Here is a 17,599-nt window from a genome sequence, read left to right as displayed (position 1 = left end):
TTAACAAATTCTGTTTTCTCTGCAAACCATCATTAATCCTTATGCCTATTTTTACTTTACTTTTATCATGCCAAGAAAACGTCATGATGCGACGCCCCCTGTGGGTCAGTAATGACTTGGTGCTTGCACAGGGGACTACCTTTACCTTTATCACGAAATCTGTTGCAGGCTCTCTTTGCCACCGAAATCAACAGTGAACATTTTCTCCCATATGAGTTTTACAGCACTTCTTGCTTCAGTAAAGTTTGCAGTGCACATATAATACGTGTATTGGTCAGAACTGCATGGATTGTTTTAAGCTAGTGGCACGAGCCCTTTGTAGTCATGATGTTTGCTCTTTATCTTTTACTAGCTCACTTTCTGTCATTTGGTGCCATCTTCTGGAGCGACGAGACCTGTGAAAACAAATGCCAGTGCAATTCTGATGGCCACAGGGTGGTGTGCCAGGCTGGAGGGTGTGAAGCAGATGAAATCTGCCAGTCCGCTTCTTTATACCATCTGTGCCGGCCAGTCCATAGGGCAACCTGCCAAGTCCTGAGTGGATGGCATTACACCACCTTTGATGGGCATCTGTATAATTTCCAAGGCTCCTGTACTTATGTGCTGTCTCAGATGTGTACGCCTTTACCCAGCCACAACCTGGAATATTATCGGATAGAGGCAAGTATCCTGATACCAGAGACAGACACGGGCACACCGCGCATGGAAGGCTTGCGCATGATGGTTTATGGTCAGGAGGTGGTCATCACTACAGGCACCGCTGGGCATGTCATGGTAAGTCCTCTGAAATCTGGTTCTCTTCCACATGTCATCTTTTCCGGTCATTTACAGTTACTTCTTTGTTCTCCTCTTTCTTCTTGAGTTCATTTGGAAATTCAATATTTTTACCCCGAGGTTATCAAGGAAAGAAGCAGATTTACAGCACAGAAACTACAATATGGAGTCAGTGTAGTTAGTGTTCGACTAGGATCTAGGAGACCCAGGTTCAAATCCCTAGTCTTCTGTGGAAAGTTGCTGGGTAACTTCAAGGCAGTCACTGTCTTTCAACCAAACCTGCCTCACAGGGTTGTTGTGAGGATAAAATGAAGAACGCTGTTGTAAACTGCTCTGAATCGGTGCTAGGAAGAAAAGCAGGATATAAATATCTAAATAAACCAAATAATACATTCAATCGAAGTGACAACTAAGCAATTATAGTTAACCTGTAACTCCAATTCTGCTTTATTTTCACAAACTTACCATACTAGATCAATGGGATGAAGACCCTGCTCCCGGCAGCCCTTCTTGGTGGCAAAATCCGAGTGCATCAGAGCGGATTCTCGACAAAGATAACCACTGATTTGGGGGTGGAAGTTTCCTACAATGGGAATCAACACGTGCAAGTGGCGGTTCCTGCTAGTTACCGCAATGCCACCTGTGCCCTTTGTGGAACTTTGAATGGGAACATTGCCGATGAGTTCTTGATGCCGAGTGGCTCCTTAGCAACATCCGCTGCTCAGTTTGCTGCAAGCTGGCAGGTGAAGGATGGGGAACACCCGTGCGGGGACATCCAAGAGCTGTCTCCTTGTCTTCCCGCTGAACTGGCTCGTTATTACGGTCCCAACTACTGCGGCATCCTGAAGAAGTCCCCTGGCCCATTTGCCGCCTGCTCACAGGCCCTGCCTTCCTCCGGCTTCATGGAGAGCTGCGCTTACAATCTTTGCATGTCCAAGGGCAACCAAACAGTGCTGTGTGAAATTCTGCGTGTTTATGCCGAAGGGTGTCAAGCAGCCAATATAACAGTGGGGCTGTGGAGATCCAACCACTTCTGCGGTGGGTAGAGGGCTCTTTGGATCAGGTTTAGAAGAATTACTTGTTGTAACCCTACTGGCACTGCCATTGTAGAATGCAGATGTCAGAGCCTATCACTGAATTCTGCCCCACGTCCAGGGCTTTTTTTCAGTGGGAATGCGGTGGAATGGAGTTCCGGCACCTCTTGAAAATACTCGGCAATGGTGTGTGAAAATAATATTATTTCAAAGAATCCCATGTGTTTCTTCCTCATTTCCCTCTTGAGGGTTCCACCACCTCTTTTTCCAGAAAAAAACCCTGCCCGCATCAAAAGCTCCCTGAATGTAGAAAACATGTTAGAAGCATTAAGATGCGTAGCTGTGTTACTCTGTCTGTAGCAGAAGAAAAGAGTGAGAGTCCAGTAGCACCTATAAGGCTAACAAAATTTGTGGTAGGGTATGAGCTTTTGTGAGTCACAGCTCGCTTCTTCAGATGTTAGAAGGCTAGATTATTTGTTTAGAGAATGGACCAGGATTATCCCGGTGATAAGCAACAGTTGAAAAAAACACAAGAAAAAAGACACAACCAGAACCACCTCTGTTAATCTCTTGCATTAAAAACCCTGCCAGGGGTTGCCATATGCCAGCTATGACTTGAGGGCACTTCCCACCACCACCATTCCAAATAAATGTGCACAGGACTGGGATGAATGCCTTTGAAGCTCATTTACATGAGTCAAGATCCAGAATTTGTTAACAGCTTCAGATAGCTGGATCCATAATCTGAGGGTCACTACCCAAGACCATCTGTTTTTTAAGGATCAACTACCTAATAGAGGGTGGAATTGCCAATTGGAACACTTCCCCGACATGCTAATTTTCTATGTGCAGGGAGCGCATTCCATTGTACACACAAGTGAGCGTTCAGCTGAGCAGTTATCTTCTTGTAGGAAAAAAAGTCGCTTTGTCCCTTTAGCTCCCACCTTACCCTCTCAAACCCCTTGTATGATTGGGATTACATTCAGGTAAGCCATTCAACAAGGAGGGAGCCACAACAGAGAATGTTCAGGTCTGGGCAGCTGTTGATCTTATCCATTTTCAGGACAGCAGTTTCAAATGAGCAAAGCTTTGACAACAGAGCCCACTGGGAGAGGTGGTCCTACAGACAGGTGGGTCCTAGGCCATGAAAGACTTTCTAGGTAATAATCAGCATCTTGAATTGAACCCAGAAACCAACTGTTAAGTAACTGAGCAATTGCATGCTATGTGAACAACCTGATGCCCTTTTAATGTAATCCGGGAACCTAATGATTCCTCCTTCTTGTATACCGTTTCTCCATCAGGAATCACGTGTCCCAAGAACAGCCATTATGAACCTTGCTCAACTGCTTGCCCAGCCAGCTGCATGGATTCCATTGCCCCTCTGTACTGCCTCGAGCCGTGTAAGGAAGGCTGCTTTTGTGACAAGGGTTACATTCTGAGCGGAGGAACGTGCGTGCCCCTGAATCGCTGTGGCTGTGTGTCGAATGGCCAGTACTACCAAGTGGGCGATGAGGTCGTCCTGACGGATACCTGTAGCAAGCAATGTTCCTGTCGGCATCCTTCTCACCCCATGGAGTGCCGGGACCATGCCTGTGAGGCTCTGGAGATATGCAGAGTTGTGGGCGGGATCCTGGGATGTCACCCCGTGAAATTCGGCAACAGCTGGGTCTTTGGAGATCCCCATTATGTCACCTTTGATGGGGTTGCATTTGATTATGAAGGAGACTGCAGATATACTCTGAGCACCTACTGTGGACCTTTTGGCAAGCTCCCGAGCTTCACCATCAAAGCAGAGAATGAACGTCGAGGATTCACTGTAGCTTCCTGGGTACGGCTGGTGGAGCTGGAGATATACGGAGAGAGCATTGCTGTAGCAGCAGGGCAGTTTGGCAAAGTGCAGGTAAGACACTTTGTCATGCCATTCGCACAATAACAATAGAAGCAGCAGCGACAACAGCAATAACGGAAGGCATGTTTAGGTGGGCAGCTGTGTGGGTCTGCAGTAGAACAGCAGGATTTGAGTCTGGTGGCACCTTAGGAGACCAACAAGTTTTCAGAGTGTAAGCTTTCAAGAGTCAGAGCACCCTTCTTCAGGCATGTGGCTGTTGGTTAAAACCGAACAGCAATTATTATCCAGTAGACCCCTGATAGCTCTTTGTGGTTTAACCACTAATGTTCTGTTGAAAGCTGCTCACTGGAAGTGGTGGGTAAATATTAATCGTTGTAACGAAAGTAATTTGCTCAAGAAGAGTGGCTTTGACAGGGGTCATCAATAATTTTTCTGGGTTCTTGAAACAGAGAAATGGGCAGGAAAAGTTTGCGAACACCTCAAAGCATCTCTTGAAGAAGATAATTTGCCTAAGCCAGCCACCTGTTGGGTGTATGGCTCAGGGGGGCATGGGGAGCACTCCCTCTGGGCAGGAGGCATTCAAGTGAACCCTAGTTGGGGGTTCAGTGGGGTTTAGTACCATCCGGCACAATTCTGTGCAGAAAATACATAAAGTGCTATTAAGAAAGGTGTTGTTCCTTGGCAATCTCAATTAAAAAAAAACTAGTACATGTCTCACCCCATGGTGGTGAGGAACTTGGCTTTTCAATTGGAACAGCAAGGCAGGGCATCAGCTAATTAAAAAATCATTTACTTGGGATAAGTTCCCACTGAACCAAGAGGCCCAGTCCTATTCATGTTTATTCATAAGAAAGTCACTCTGAGCTTACTCTCATAGGCCGTTTCCACACACGTTGAATAATCCACTTTCAATACACTTTAGTGAACATTTGTAACTGATTTTCCATGTGTGGAACAAAAAATCCACTTCTAAAGGATAACTAAAGTGCATTGAAAGTGCATTATTCAACGTGTGTGGAAACAGCCACTAAAGAGAGAAAAAAACCATTCAGCTGCTTCTCCCACAAGCTTTCTGCATTCTGGAAAACTGATTCAATAACGAATTGTCCCTTGGCCTGGTTAAGAAAGGATTTTTTCAGGCCTTTCTTTTCATTTTAGGTGAACGGCAGCCTGGTCAACCTCCCCATTGTCCTTGCTGCTGGGAAGGTCTATGCCTATTTCAGTGGTTCCTCTGTAGTCCTCCAGGCCGATTTTGGCCTCTCCGTCTCCTATGACTGGTCGTATCATGTGTCCATTTCTGTTCCTGAGACCTATTCTGGTCTCCTCTGTGGCCTTGGTGGAAATTTCAATGGCAACCGGAACGATGACTTCAGGTCTCCCAACGGCTCGGTGGTTCGGGATGCAGTCGCTTTCGCCGAAAGCTGGAAAGACGCCTCCTGCCTTTCTCACAGCACAGCCGTCGGACTCTTGCCCACATGCAACGAAACAGAACTATCCCGGTACAGATCCCGGAACTACTGTGGAGTTATTAGTGATGTGAATGGGCCATTTAAAGAGTGCCACAACTCTGCAGGTACTCAGTTCCACGTGGAAAGCTGTGTGAAGGATATGTGCATTTCTCAGGGGAGCCACCAGATGCTGTGTGAAGTCTTGCAGAGTTACGCTCAACAGTGTCAAATTCGCGGCATCACTATTCATCCGTGGAGGGAGATCACTGGGTGTGGTAAGCTGTTCCTGTCTTACATAATAAAAATATATTAACATTTTTATAGCACATTATGGTAGGGTTGCTGACATTCAGGTGGGGCCTGGATTTCCCCCAGAATTACAACTGATCTTCAGGCTCGAGAACTCAATTTCCCTGGAGAAATGGGCATTTTTTTAGACTTTATGGCATCACACCCCTTCTAAGTTCTGCCTCCTCTTCAAATTCCTCCTTCGCAGGCTCTGCTCCCACGTTGCCAAGAATTTCCTAACCCAGAAATGGCATCCCTTACAATGTGCAGAGCAACTTCATAGATGTTATTTCATCCATCTTTACAACCACCTTGTAAGTTAGGTCACTATTTCCCCCATATTTTTGCCTTCTACCAATACATCTATCCTTGAATAATGTTGCCAGCTTCTATGAAGTTAGACATTTCTGCCATTCTTAGATTCCCCCTGTTTCTGGGTCATGGTAAAAGGTAAAGGTAAAGGTAGTCCCCTGTGCAAGCACCGAGTCATTACTGACCCATGGGGGGACGTCGCATCACGATATTTTCTTGGCAGACTTTTTACGGGGTGGTTTGCCATTGCCTTCCCCAGTCATCTACACTTTACCCCCAGGAAACTGGGTACTCATTTTACCAACCTCGGAAGGATGGAAGGCTGAGTCAGCTTCGAGCCGGCTACCTGAACCCGCCTTCCACCAGGATCGAACTCAGGTCGTGTGAGCAGAGCTTGGGCTGCAGTACTGCAGCTCACCACTCAGCACCATGGGGCTCTTGGTACATTGTATATATTGATATGAGTTAGACAACTCTTCTAATCTACACATGGCAATACAATTGTGTAACTCTATTGTTTTATGCCCCTCTCCAAGGTTGTTCTGTTCTAGGCCTCTAGACTCCCTTTGTGTCCTGTCTAGTTATGGGGGTGGGCTAACCCTGTTATTATGGGCGGAGGTATCATGAATGACTTTCTTGGTCATATCCAGCAACTGTTCCCCTACAGTTCTAGCTATGTCCATGACCATGGTATATCTGACTCCTCAGATTTCACCTCCTACCAGGAAAGTACCCACTTGAAACTGGTGATGATCTACAGTACAGACTAGGATTGCCGAGTGCCAACTCTGGGCTGGGAAATTCCTTGAGATTTGGGAGTAGGGCCTGGGGAGAGGTTTAGGAAAAGAAGAGACCTCAGTGGGGTATAATGCCATGGAGTCCACTCCTTAAAGCTGCCATTTTCTCCATCAGAACTGTTCTCAGTCATTGGAGCTGAGTAATAGTTAAGGGAGATATCCAGCCCCCACCTGGAGGCTGGCAACCCAAGTACAGACACATCTAGTGTTTTATTCCCATTGAATTTTTTTTCTGTTTGCCTCCTATCTCCTTCTTGCTTCTGCATTATTGAAACTTTGGGGCCTGTTTTTTTGTTTCAGAATTGAACTGCCGTAACAACAGCCGGTATATGCTGTGCGGGTCTTCCTGTCCCACGACGTGTGCTGGCCCAGCAATGGCACACCCCTGCAAGACTAAGTGCATCGAAGGGTGTCAGTGCAAGCCCGGATATGTGCTGAGTGGCATCCATTGTGTGCCTCGGGAGCAGTGTGGCTGCACTCACAACGGAAGATACTACCGGTCTGGGGAAACCTTCTGGCAAGGAGGAAGTTGCCAGAACTTCTGCAGATGTAACGGTTCCACCCATGCGGTTGAATGTGCTAACTCCTCCTGCGGTCCTAGAGGATTCTGTGGAACAGAGAAGAATGTTTATGGGTGCCACGCACTGCCACAGGGAATCTGTCGGGTTTCAGGGCTTCTCCATTATACCACATTTGATGGTCATCGTTATGGTTTCCAGGGCACCTGCAAATACATCTTTGCTGAACTGTGTGGGGTACTACTGACATCTTTACCCTTCTTTAGGATTGAGGTTACGAACAAAAAGATGCCCAATGGGCCTTTGCCTGTGACATCAGAAGTGTTTGTCCAAGTGAAGTCACATCAGATACATCTGCAGAGAGGACTCCGAGGGACTGCCAAGGTAAAGAACTTGTCACACCAAGCAAGCCTCCCCAGAACTACAAACTGGAACCTAAAGTGGAAACTCATAATCCAGGGAAAGGAACAATAAATATACAATAGTTAACAATATAAATTTCTATTACATTTAAAGTATAGAAGTGCTCACAACGTTTAGTCACAATAAATAGTATTATTCAAGAGCTTGGCTCTTGGTGCACTGGGACAGACACACAGGAGCATATCACGTGTGTCTGCTTATCCGGGGTGGAATGGATAGAGGAACCCTGAGGAAATAATATTACATGAAACAAATGGATATTAGCTGGCCACTTGTCGGGTTCTCTGAAGGACTAAGTCCTCACACTTCTGGATACACCCGTACAAAGAGAAAGAGATTGAGGGCCAAGCTACACATGACGAATGACACTTGAACGGCAAGTGGATTGAGTGGAGGGCAAGTGAACAGGGAGAAATACACTTGCCGTTCAAGTGTCATTCGTCATGTGTAGCTTGGCCCACAGTGAATCTTCAGTTTGGATATGAGTCTTTGACCTATTCTTTACTTACCTGTGGAATTATACATACCTTCCCTGGAGCACCTTGTATCCACGCACCTATAAGTGAACAGAACAATTACCGTTAGGTGTTGTTGGACTTCTTTTACGTGACTGTCTGGCCGTTGCATACAGTTTATTGGACTACAGCACTGAGATATTTTTGTATGGGGATATTGCCTTTATTTATTGTGCAAGATACTATTTATTGTGACTAAACTCTTTGAGCGCTTGTACACTTTAAATGTAATAGAAGTTTATATCGTTAACTATTGTATATTTATTGTTCCTTTCCTTTTGTGGGTTTCCACTTTTGGTTCCAAGGTAAAGAACTTGGGCATGAACCTTTAGAGGGAGGACCTTTAGAGGTGCTCTGGTTGGAATCCCAGCTTGGATTAGACCAGGTAAAGAATAGTTGATACCCAGTGAGTCACAGACCCCCAAACCAAATCATGGGGCCAGAAGAGAAACAGAGCAAAACCATCACAGAACAGGCATCCTAGGCAGGAGGAGATGGGAAGCTAAGGAGATATCAGGATTGGCTAATGACTGGTTGCTATGATACACAGTGTAGATAAAACCTGTAGATAAAACCAAGCTGTTCTTGGAGTCAAGGAGGCCTTGGTGAAGCAGAACTGTGGCTAGGGATCTAGGCCAGGAGCTTCCTTGGGAGGAAGGAAGGAACCATGAGCAGATTTACCCATGGCAAAGCCAGATTTTCACAGCACCACTTGACCAAAGCTCCCCCTTTCCAAAGCAGAGTCATAGAATCATAGGGTTGGAAGGGACATCCTGGGTCATCTAGTCCACCCCCCCAATGCAGGAAATTCACAACGACTTCTCCCTCCTCACACCCCCAGTGACCCCCGCTTCATGCCCAGAAGATGGCAAAACACCGTCAGGATCCCTAGCCAAACTGGCCTGCGGAAAATTGCTTCCTGACTCCGAACTGGTGATCAGCATTACCCTGGGCATGTAAGAAGGGGCTTCGAGAACTAAGCACTGATGTAACCCTTCCTGCCTCCCTCTCATGATCTGCCTAGGTTCTGTGGAGGTGAGCAAGTGGTGCTGATTGGCTGCCCCTTGTGTCAAGGCTATCTTCCCTTCCTTTCTTGGAGCAGTATTTCGAGATGCAAAAGACTTTTTCAATAACCTAAGCATTAATACATAGGAAACAAATGTTTGATCAGATAAGGCTGTGCGGCTCTAAAAATGCAAAGAAGAGGAAAGAGGCATTCAGTGTGGAAGTGGTGTGTGTTTTCCTTGAAGAACGAGGTATGGGGAGGTGGGGGGGCGGGATCAGAACTCAACCAACACCTGTTTGCATGAGTGTAGATATCTATGCATTGCAGACTAAAGATCTTTGCTTCTGAAATGTTAAGACAGCCAGATCTGATGCTGGACCTTGGCTTGACACTCCTGCAAATCTGTTTTATTTACTTAAGTATTTATATACCCTCATCTCCCCCAGGCATTCCAGGAACCAAGGTGGGTAACAGCAATGTGAAAGCAATTTGATAAAACAATAAACATTAAAACTACAGATTTTTTTTAAAGCAATTAAAAACCAAACTGAACGTGAATTGATCTCTCTGGTTTTGTTTCTTCCAATCAGGTTGATGGCGTAACTGTGAACCTCCCAGTAAATCTGGGTACAGGTGAAATAGTTATTTATCCACATGGAATATACACCATCCTGAAAACAGAGTTTGGTCTGACTGTGAGCTTTGACCTGGACCACAGCCTGTTTGTCACCATTCCCCCTGAATACAAAGGCAAAACCTGTGGGCTGTGTGGGAATTTCAACGGTGTTGCCGATGATGACTTGGTGATGAGAAACGGCTCCCGAGAGAAGGATGTCTTCATTGTTGCCAGTGGCTGGATGTCAGAGACTGTCCCCAGCTGTGACAATGGCACCTCTGACTCTTATCCTGTGTGCCCAGAAGGGGAACGGCTTCTCCAGGCAAAATCCAAATGCCGGATCCTCCAGGACCTCAACGGACCATTTGGCTCTTGTCACTTGCAAATTAACCCGGAGCATTACTTGTCCAATTGCATTCTTGATGTCTGCATCTCCCCAGGGGACAGCCATGTCCTGTGCCAGTCTATTCAAGCGTATGCTGCAGCCTGCCAGAGAAGGAACATAACGATCTCTGCCTGGAGAAGCAAAGATTTCTGTGGCACGTATCTCAAGGTTGCATGACACCTGTCATTTTTGCTATGTGGGTGTAAGGAAAAAAAACCCTCCTCCATTTATGTGGGACAAATGGGCCTCCTGGCAACATCCGTGTTGCATTTTACTTTCTTCTGGACATCTGGCAGCTCTGCTCTCAGAGCCACAAAGGCATCTCAGGTGGTTGATGGCCCATGACTCCAGAGAACAATCGCCTCCTTTAATTGATTGCTCTGGTTTCATATTGCGGGGATTTGCCATTGGTTTCATGGCATATCCTTAGATTTTGATAAATTGGTTTCCAGTCTAGGGGAAGGGCTGTGGCTCGGTGGTAGAACATCTGCTTTGCATACAGAAAGATCTACGTTCAGTCCATAGCATCTCTAGTTAGCCTTCAAAACACACACAAAAGCAAATTTTAAAGTATTGGTGCTCAGACCTGCCCAGTTAATCATGGGACATTCTTCACCTAGTACTCTATTTAATAAATCCCTCAGCTGTGCAAGGAACAGAGGAACAACTCACTGGATTGGATTCAACCAACCTTTCCACTCAATCTCATCCAGTTCTCCCCTTCTTGTATTATAGCTCCATGGCTTTTGTCCATACAGGTCCAATAATCTCCAGTACAAACCTTTTCATGGTCAAAGAGGACCTCTTCCTCCCTTTTTTTTCACCAGTGGAAAAACTGATTAGATCCAACCTATTATCTTCCTTTTCTTATAGCTCTTGCATGTCCAGCATACAGTCACTATGAACTTTGTAACAAACTGGCACATGGCCTTTGTTCCGGAAGTTGGCTCCAGAACTTCAGTGTACCCGTCTGTTCTGAAGGATGTTCTTGTGATGACAGCTACTTCCAAAGTGGCAACAAGTGCGTTCTTCAGGAGGAGTGTGGCTGTGAGCATGACGGGCGCTACTACAATGTGAGTTAGTTCCCCAATCCTTTCTAAGCCAAAATTGCATCAAGAATAGCCTCTAGTTTAATATCAATATACACAGCCGTCACCTAGATAGCCTAGGCAAGCCCGATCTTGTCAGATCTCAGAAGCTAAGCAGGGCCAACCTTGGTTAGTAATTGGATGGGAGACCTCCAACGAAGACCAGGGTTGCAGAGGCAGGCAATGGTAACCACCTCTGTTAGTCTTTTGCCCTGAAAAGCCCATCATGGGTCGCCATAAGTCAGCTATGACATGACAGAATTCTCTACCTACTACTACATAGAGAGATAATCCCAGAAATTAATGTTGTCTGTGTGAAGGGAGGGGCTGAGGAGAAACAGCATCCCACGCAGTGGGCACCACCACCTAGGAAAAGCCATACCCTAGGCCTTTCTGCTGATCAAATAGGAGAAAAAGAGGGGACTGGAATAGAGAAAGCCTCTCGTCAACCAGGGAATGGGAAGGAATGTTTGAGTGGTTTGATCCTTGGTTTGACTGAATGGAGAACTCATAATGCTGATGGCCATCTTCCCTTTGCCTTACATGTACAGGTTGGGGACCACATCTGGCTCTCAGATTGTGCTAAAAAATGCACTTGTGAATCCAGTGGTGTCTTCCGTTGCTTCAGAGCTAAATGTAACCTGGACCAGCAGTGCATCCTGAAAGATGGACGGTTCGGCTGCCGCAGTCCACTGACCACCTGTGTCATAACGGGGGATCCCCACTACTTCACATTTGATGGTGCCGTGGTTCATTTTCAGGGCACCTGCGACTACAAGGTGTCTCACACCTGTAACTCCTCTCAGGATTTCTCCTTCCAGGTTGTGACTGCAAACAGACATTTCCGGAACCCGCGCGTATCCTTTGTTTACCGGGTGGAAATCTGGCTTCATACCAACCGTTCGAGTTCTCATATTGTCCTAGAGAGAGGCAAAGCAGTTCATGTGAGTTGATGATGCTGAAAGCGAATTATTGGTTTCATTGTTAGTCTAATCATCTGGAGTTTTAGTTTATTAAATTGCAATTAAATTGCAAATTTTAATCCATACTGCTCAAAACTGAGATAGGAAGTAGGGTAAAAAAATGCAGGAATGCAAAAGAAAATGTTTTATTTTCAAATTATAACAAACCATTTGACACGTTTCTGACAAGTTGTTCTTTAGAAGCCATGTCAGTCCTAAAGTATCTTATTAGTTACCTGTAAAGAACCAAGGGGAAAAAGATATATCGTCTTCAACTTTTCAGTAGGTCTTAGAGGATATTTGTACATATAGAAACAGAGCTAGCCTGGCATCTCAGCAAAATAATGCCAAAAAGGAGTTTAGAGACACGGAATACAATGGCCTTGGAGATATGCAAGAAACCAAGAGGTAACCCAATTAATATGGCCTAGTGTAGATAGGAATCTAATCCATATCAATAGATATTATTTGTTGAGGCCCAGGTGCAAGGAGAACAGCACAAATGTCCAACTTCACAGAACTGAAGATACAGTTCAAAGATGACGTACATTGGTACAAGGTCAAAAGATATTCATATGTATGAGAAACTAGTAAGCACTGTTTTTAAATAGACTTTGTTAAGAAAAAGTAGCAGGAATGAAATAACAGTTTTTATATGTATTTTAAGAAGACATTTCAAGTATAGGTAAAATTGTATGGTGTTTGAAGATATAAGACAAATAGTTAGTCAAGAATGTGCGCCCTTATCAAGTGGGACAGCTAGCTATTGTTAGGAGATGATTTTAAAAACTAATGCATACGGGAAACTGAATTCTCAGAAGGGGTTCCTTGCTTGTGACCTGCTTATTTGGGGGGTGAGATATTTTTATGGACTCATGTAATTGTTCTCTTTAATTATCTATGTAACAGTAATGGATGGCATGGTTTTATGATGATTTAGACAATGTTAAAACATTATAGTTATGTTTTAATAAAAAATTAAATTGGGAGCAGAAATTCTCTAAGAGCATTACTTGTGTACTGTACCTGTAACGAGCCTAAGACATTACTGAGGTGTACCTCTTGCCAGGAATTCAAGGATCTGATATAGGAAGGCTGACTACATGCCTAGGGCTTCTTAAGTGCACGCCTGTATCTAAATCAGGCCTGAACAGAGTCATCCAGCTCTCCTTAGTCTTAACTAGAGATGGGCATGAACTGGAAAAAAACCCCAACTATGCGGTTTGTGGTTCGTCGCATTTCACGAACCACGAACTTTCACAAACCTGCCCCAGTTCATGAACTGGTTCGTTTGGTTCGTGAAAACGTCACATCCAGGTCAGCAAATCGTCACTTCTGGGTCAGCAGAAGGTTTGCAGGAAGTCCATCCCCTATTGCATAGGAAACTGATTGATCAGTGCCAGACTGTCTGCAGTGATGAACCAAAAAATGAACCAAACAAACCAGCCTAAAGTTTGTGGCGGTTCATCAGAAATAGGCTCTGACAAACTGCTGGTTTGTAAACCGCAAACTGGCCTAGTTCATGACAAACATTGGTTCGTATTTCGGTTTGTGCCCATCTCTAGTCTTAACTGAGAGTCCAAGGCCTAAAAGACAGGAAGGGAACATAGTTACATACAGAATCCTGATGAATCAGATGTGTGGCCTACCAAGTCCAGCATTCTTCTTCAGACAAGTGGCCAACCAGCTGCCCCAGTGGGCCAACAAACAGGGCATTGAACCCATGGCCCTCACCTAGAGTTGCCAGGCTCCAGGTGGTGGCTGGAGATCTCCTGGATTTACAATTGATCTCCAGGCCACAGAGATGAGTTCCCCTGGAGAAAATGGCTGCCTTGGAGGATGGATTCTATGGCAACATACCTTGCTGAGGCCCCTCCCCTCCACAAACCATGCTCTCTCCAGGCTCCACCCATAAAATCTCCAGGAATTTCCCAACCTAGAGCTGGCAGCCTTACCCTCACCTGATGTTGCCTCTTAGCACTGGCATTCAGATGCTTACTACCTCTGAATATAGAGTCTCTCTTTAGTCATCTGGAAAGTTGCCTCTGATAGACCTTTCTTCAAGAGAAGCATTATTTGAAAGAGCAGGAGACATTTTGGACTGCTAAGGATGCTGGAGGTGGAAGAGAGAAGATGACAGGCAGGGTTATATAGTGACATGAGAGCAGTGAAATAAGGGGAAGGGGTTCAAAGCTATGGAGATCTTTCAGGTGAGGAGTTTGCTGGAATCTGGGAGGGGGCAGGAAGCCTGTGCAGAAATTCCAGGAAGGATGTCACCAGGTCAGAGCACTGAAAGAGGTGAATTATTTTGGCATCCGAATGCTGGATCTAGTTGCGGGGGCTGCCGTGTGACGGAGGACAAATAACAGACATTATTTCACTATTTTGTATCTCAAAAAGGTTGTCTATATTGCATTTGGGGTGATGTGCAGCTTTGTTTAAAGGCAATTGATGGGATCGAAGGCAAGCCCCTTAAATGGTAGTTGGTCCTTATTATGGTTTAGATGAATGCTGTTTAGGCAGAATGACCAACCTACTTTCTTCAGGAGACAAATGTTCATTGTTTGTAATGATGACATAAATTCTCAGGATGCTACCAGCTGGCCTGGTTGTGTGCAAAATGCAGTTGTTTGAAGCAACCAGGCAGCCAGATTGATATAATCCAAGGGCAACCCCGTTGGTGAGAAGCTTAATTCCAAGAAGCCTAGAAGGCCAAAGCAGTGCTCAGGAAACCACATTTCTTTTTCTTTCTTTTCTGTTTTTTTGTTGGTCCAGGTCAACGGCAGAAGGACTCATTTACCAGCTCAGATTGGAACCACTGCTGCGATCTTCAGATTGAGGAACAGGTTGACTGTGAGGACAAACGCCAGTGTGGAGATCCAGTTCAACGGGGCCAGCAGCTTGTTCATACGTGTGGGCCCAGAATATCAGAGCCGGCTTTGTGGGATATGTGGAAATTTCAATGGTGATCCTACAGATGATAAAGTCCTACCCAGTGGAGTACAAGCTCTGAATGATACAGACTTGGGGAATGCTTGGATAGCAGACTCAGTCCCAGCAGGGTAGGATTTTTTTGGGACTTTTGATAGATTTCTAAGTGATATTTCTGTTGTGGCTGTGATCCTACGGATCCTCTGGCTTGAGGGAAGCACATGTCTATCCAAGACTGACGATAGGAGTGAAGGAGATAGTTATTACATCCTCTAGCCTGTAGATATACATAGAAGTCTGTGCTTGGTTGAGCTTGAGTGGCCAATGTCTCAGTGCAATCTGATACAGAGAAACGATGTTTGCACAACTGAGACAAAATTGGGCTGATTCCAATGAAATAAATTCCAATGAATACAGGCAGATCCAGCAGGATGCAAAAATGCTGAGCTGTGGCTGGATTGTGCCTTTGTGTGTCAGACTAGTTAGCTTTATGAATCCCAGCTGTACTATTGCAGCAGCATGCTATTAGAAATGGTGATATTTCATTTGGTAGCAGAGTGGTAGGAGAGTTACTCAATCGGAGGTGTTTCCTCCAACATGCAGTAATTAATCCTCAGACAATCAAATTGTAGAAAAGGTAAACCTTACAATTTATTGAAGTAGATTCCATTCAAGGCAATATCTTGGATAGGGTTGCCAGGTCCCCTTACCCTCCCAATGGGAGGGGTGGGACCTGGCACTCACTGATTTGAAAATCTTCATCTGTGCATGCTCCCAGCGCCAATGCAATGACGTCACTTCCAGGAGTGACATCATCACACCGGCTGTGGAAGACTGTGAGGCAAGAAAAAAGAATCTCCCTAAGAGAAACAGAGAGCAAGAGGAGGAATCAGGAAGTTCCCACTTTAGACAAAGAGAAGCAGCGTATTGTCAAGAGAGTTACACATACACACAGAGAGACCTGCAGCACCTCCCAATGTCAGAGGCATGCTGAGTCGCCTATTCCACCTCATGCAAAACCAGAAATGATGTCAATGCATTGGAGCAATGCTCTAGGATTCATGCAAAACTCTATAGGCATGGTTTGGGGAGGGGCCTCAGAGGGGTATAATGCCATAGAGTCCACCTTCCAAAGCAGCCATTTTCTCCAGGGGAATTGATCTCTGTTGTGTAGAGATCAATTGTAATTCCAGGAGATCCCCAGGAGATCCTGCCTGGAGGCTGGCAACCTAGGTGCATCCTACTTGTCTAGCAACTCCTTGTCCAGCAATTGGAAACTATCTGCTATTCAAATGATTCTTTCAGATGCAGGAATGATGCTGGCGATCTCGTCCCTTGTCCGAAACAACAGGAGTTTGAGCAAATGTGCGCTATTCTAATGAACCACTCAGGGCTTTTTTCTGAGTGCCACTGGCATGAAAAACCAGATCCCTACTACAAGTCCTGTGTTTATGACCTCTGCCAATACGGCCTGAGCAATCGCATGCTGTGTGCAGCCATCGAAGCCTATGACGAGATGTGCACCATCGTTGGTGTGAATTTGCCAGACTGGCGACAGGAAATGGGATGCAGTAAGTCAACAAGGGTGTTTTGCCTTCCTTCTGAAATACCTACCAGCTACCTTGAGTCTTGTAACACACCTTGCCTATGGTCAATGCTTACTGCAGAAAGTGGTGTCAGAATCCAGATACAGGGTAGCCATCTCCAGGTGGGAAAATTCCTGGAGATTTGAGAATGGCGCTTAGAGAAGGTGGATTTGAGGAAGGGGAAAGGAGCTCATATTGGGTTTAGTTAAGGCACGTTAACTAAACAAACTGCATGTAGAAAGCTCTCATTTAAGTTAGAGAACCAATAAGTGTTTATTTATCTAAAGAAATATATTTACATAATTTTAGTGGAGAGAAAGAACTAATAACTGATCTAACTAGCTAGGATGGCTTTAGATAGAAACTAGGCCTTATCTCTCAGGAGGAGACACCATGCTGCCTCTCCTGGTGCATGCAGGGAAGAAGAGAGAGAGGAGGGGGAGAGAAGGGAAGGAAGTTCCCCTGGTAGGAAGCAGACTGATAGTCTATCTGTCTAACTGACTCTATGGTTGTTGCCTTCCTTCCTCTCTGCTGGCAGTCCTAAAGGCCTGAGCAAAAGACATCACCAGTCCCTTCTTCTAACAGCTCAGTGTGGATGTGATGCCACAGAGTCTGCCCTCTGAAGCTGCCATTTTCTCCAGGGGAACTGATCTGTGCAGTTGGTGTTGACCTATAAAGCCCTATGCGGACTGGGCCCAGCATACCTTCGGGACCGCCTCTCCCCATATGTTCCCCGGAGGTCGCTTCAATCAGCCACTAAGAACTTGCTGATGGCCCCTGGCCCCAGGGAGGTCTGCCTGGCCTCTACCAGAGCCAGGGCCTTCTCAGTTCTGGCTCCGACCTGGTGGAACTCTCTGTCTGAGGAAACTAGGGCCCGGCAGGATTTGTTATCTTTCCGCCGGGCCTGCAAGACGGAGATGTTCCACCAGGCATTTGGTGGGGGCTGGGCTGTCCTCTCGCCGGCCATACCGCTGAAGACCTTCCACCACCCATGCAGGACAATGCTGTATTTTAATATTTTATACCTGCCAATTTTAACTGTTTTGATATGTTTTAATGTTTTT

General features: G+C 45.6%; 1 protein-coding gene across 1 annotated transcript in view; it reads left to right on the top strand.

Moving 5' to 3' along the window:
• LOC129342939 (IgGFc-binding protein-like) overlaps positions 1 to 17,599 on the top strand; it is a 68,164-nt gene that overhangs the window by 5,863 nt on the left and 44,702 nt on the right. The window contains exons 6-15 of the mRNA XM_054998896.1: positions 353 to 774; positions 1,248 to 1,812; positions 3,113 to 3,711; positions 4,819 to 5,383; positions 6,806 to 7,407; positions 9,558 to 10,122; positions 10,842 to 11,041; positions 11,608 to 12,000; positions 14,794 to 15,080; positions 16,255 to 16,520. Of these exons, the coding sequence (XP_054854871.1) occupies positions 353 to 774; positions 1,248 to 1,812; positions 3,113 to 3,711; positions 4,819 to 5,383; positions 6,806 to 7,407; positions 9,558 to 10,122; positions 10,842 to 11,041; positions 11,608 to 12,000; positions 14,794 to 15,080; positions 16,255 to 16,520 (4,464 nt within the window). The remainder of the gene's footprint in view (positions 1 to 352; positions 775 to 1,247; positions 1,813 to 3,112; positions 3,712 to 4,818; positions 5,384 to 6,805; positions 7,408 to 9,557; positions 10,123 to 10,841; positions 11,042 to 11,607; positions 12,001 to 14,793; positions 15,081 to 16,254; positions 16,521 to 17,599) is intronic.

The sequence above is a fragment of the Eublepharis macularius genome, chromosome 15, assembly GCF_028583425.1.
Source record: "Eublepharis macularius isolate TG4126 chromosome 15, MPM_Emac_v1.0, whole genome shotgun sequence".
NCBI lineage: Eukaryota > Metazoa > Chordata > Lepidosauria > Squamata > Eublepharidae > Eublepharis > Eublepharis macularius.
This window is presented reverse-complemented; position numbering and strand designations above follow the sequence as displayed.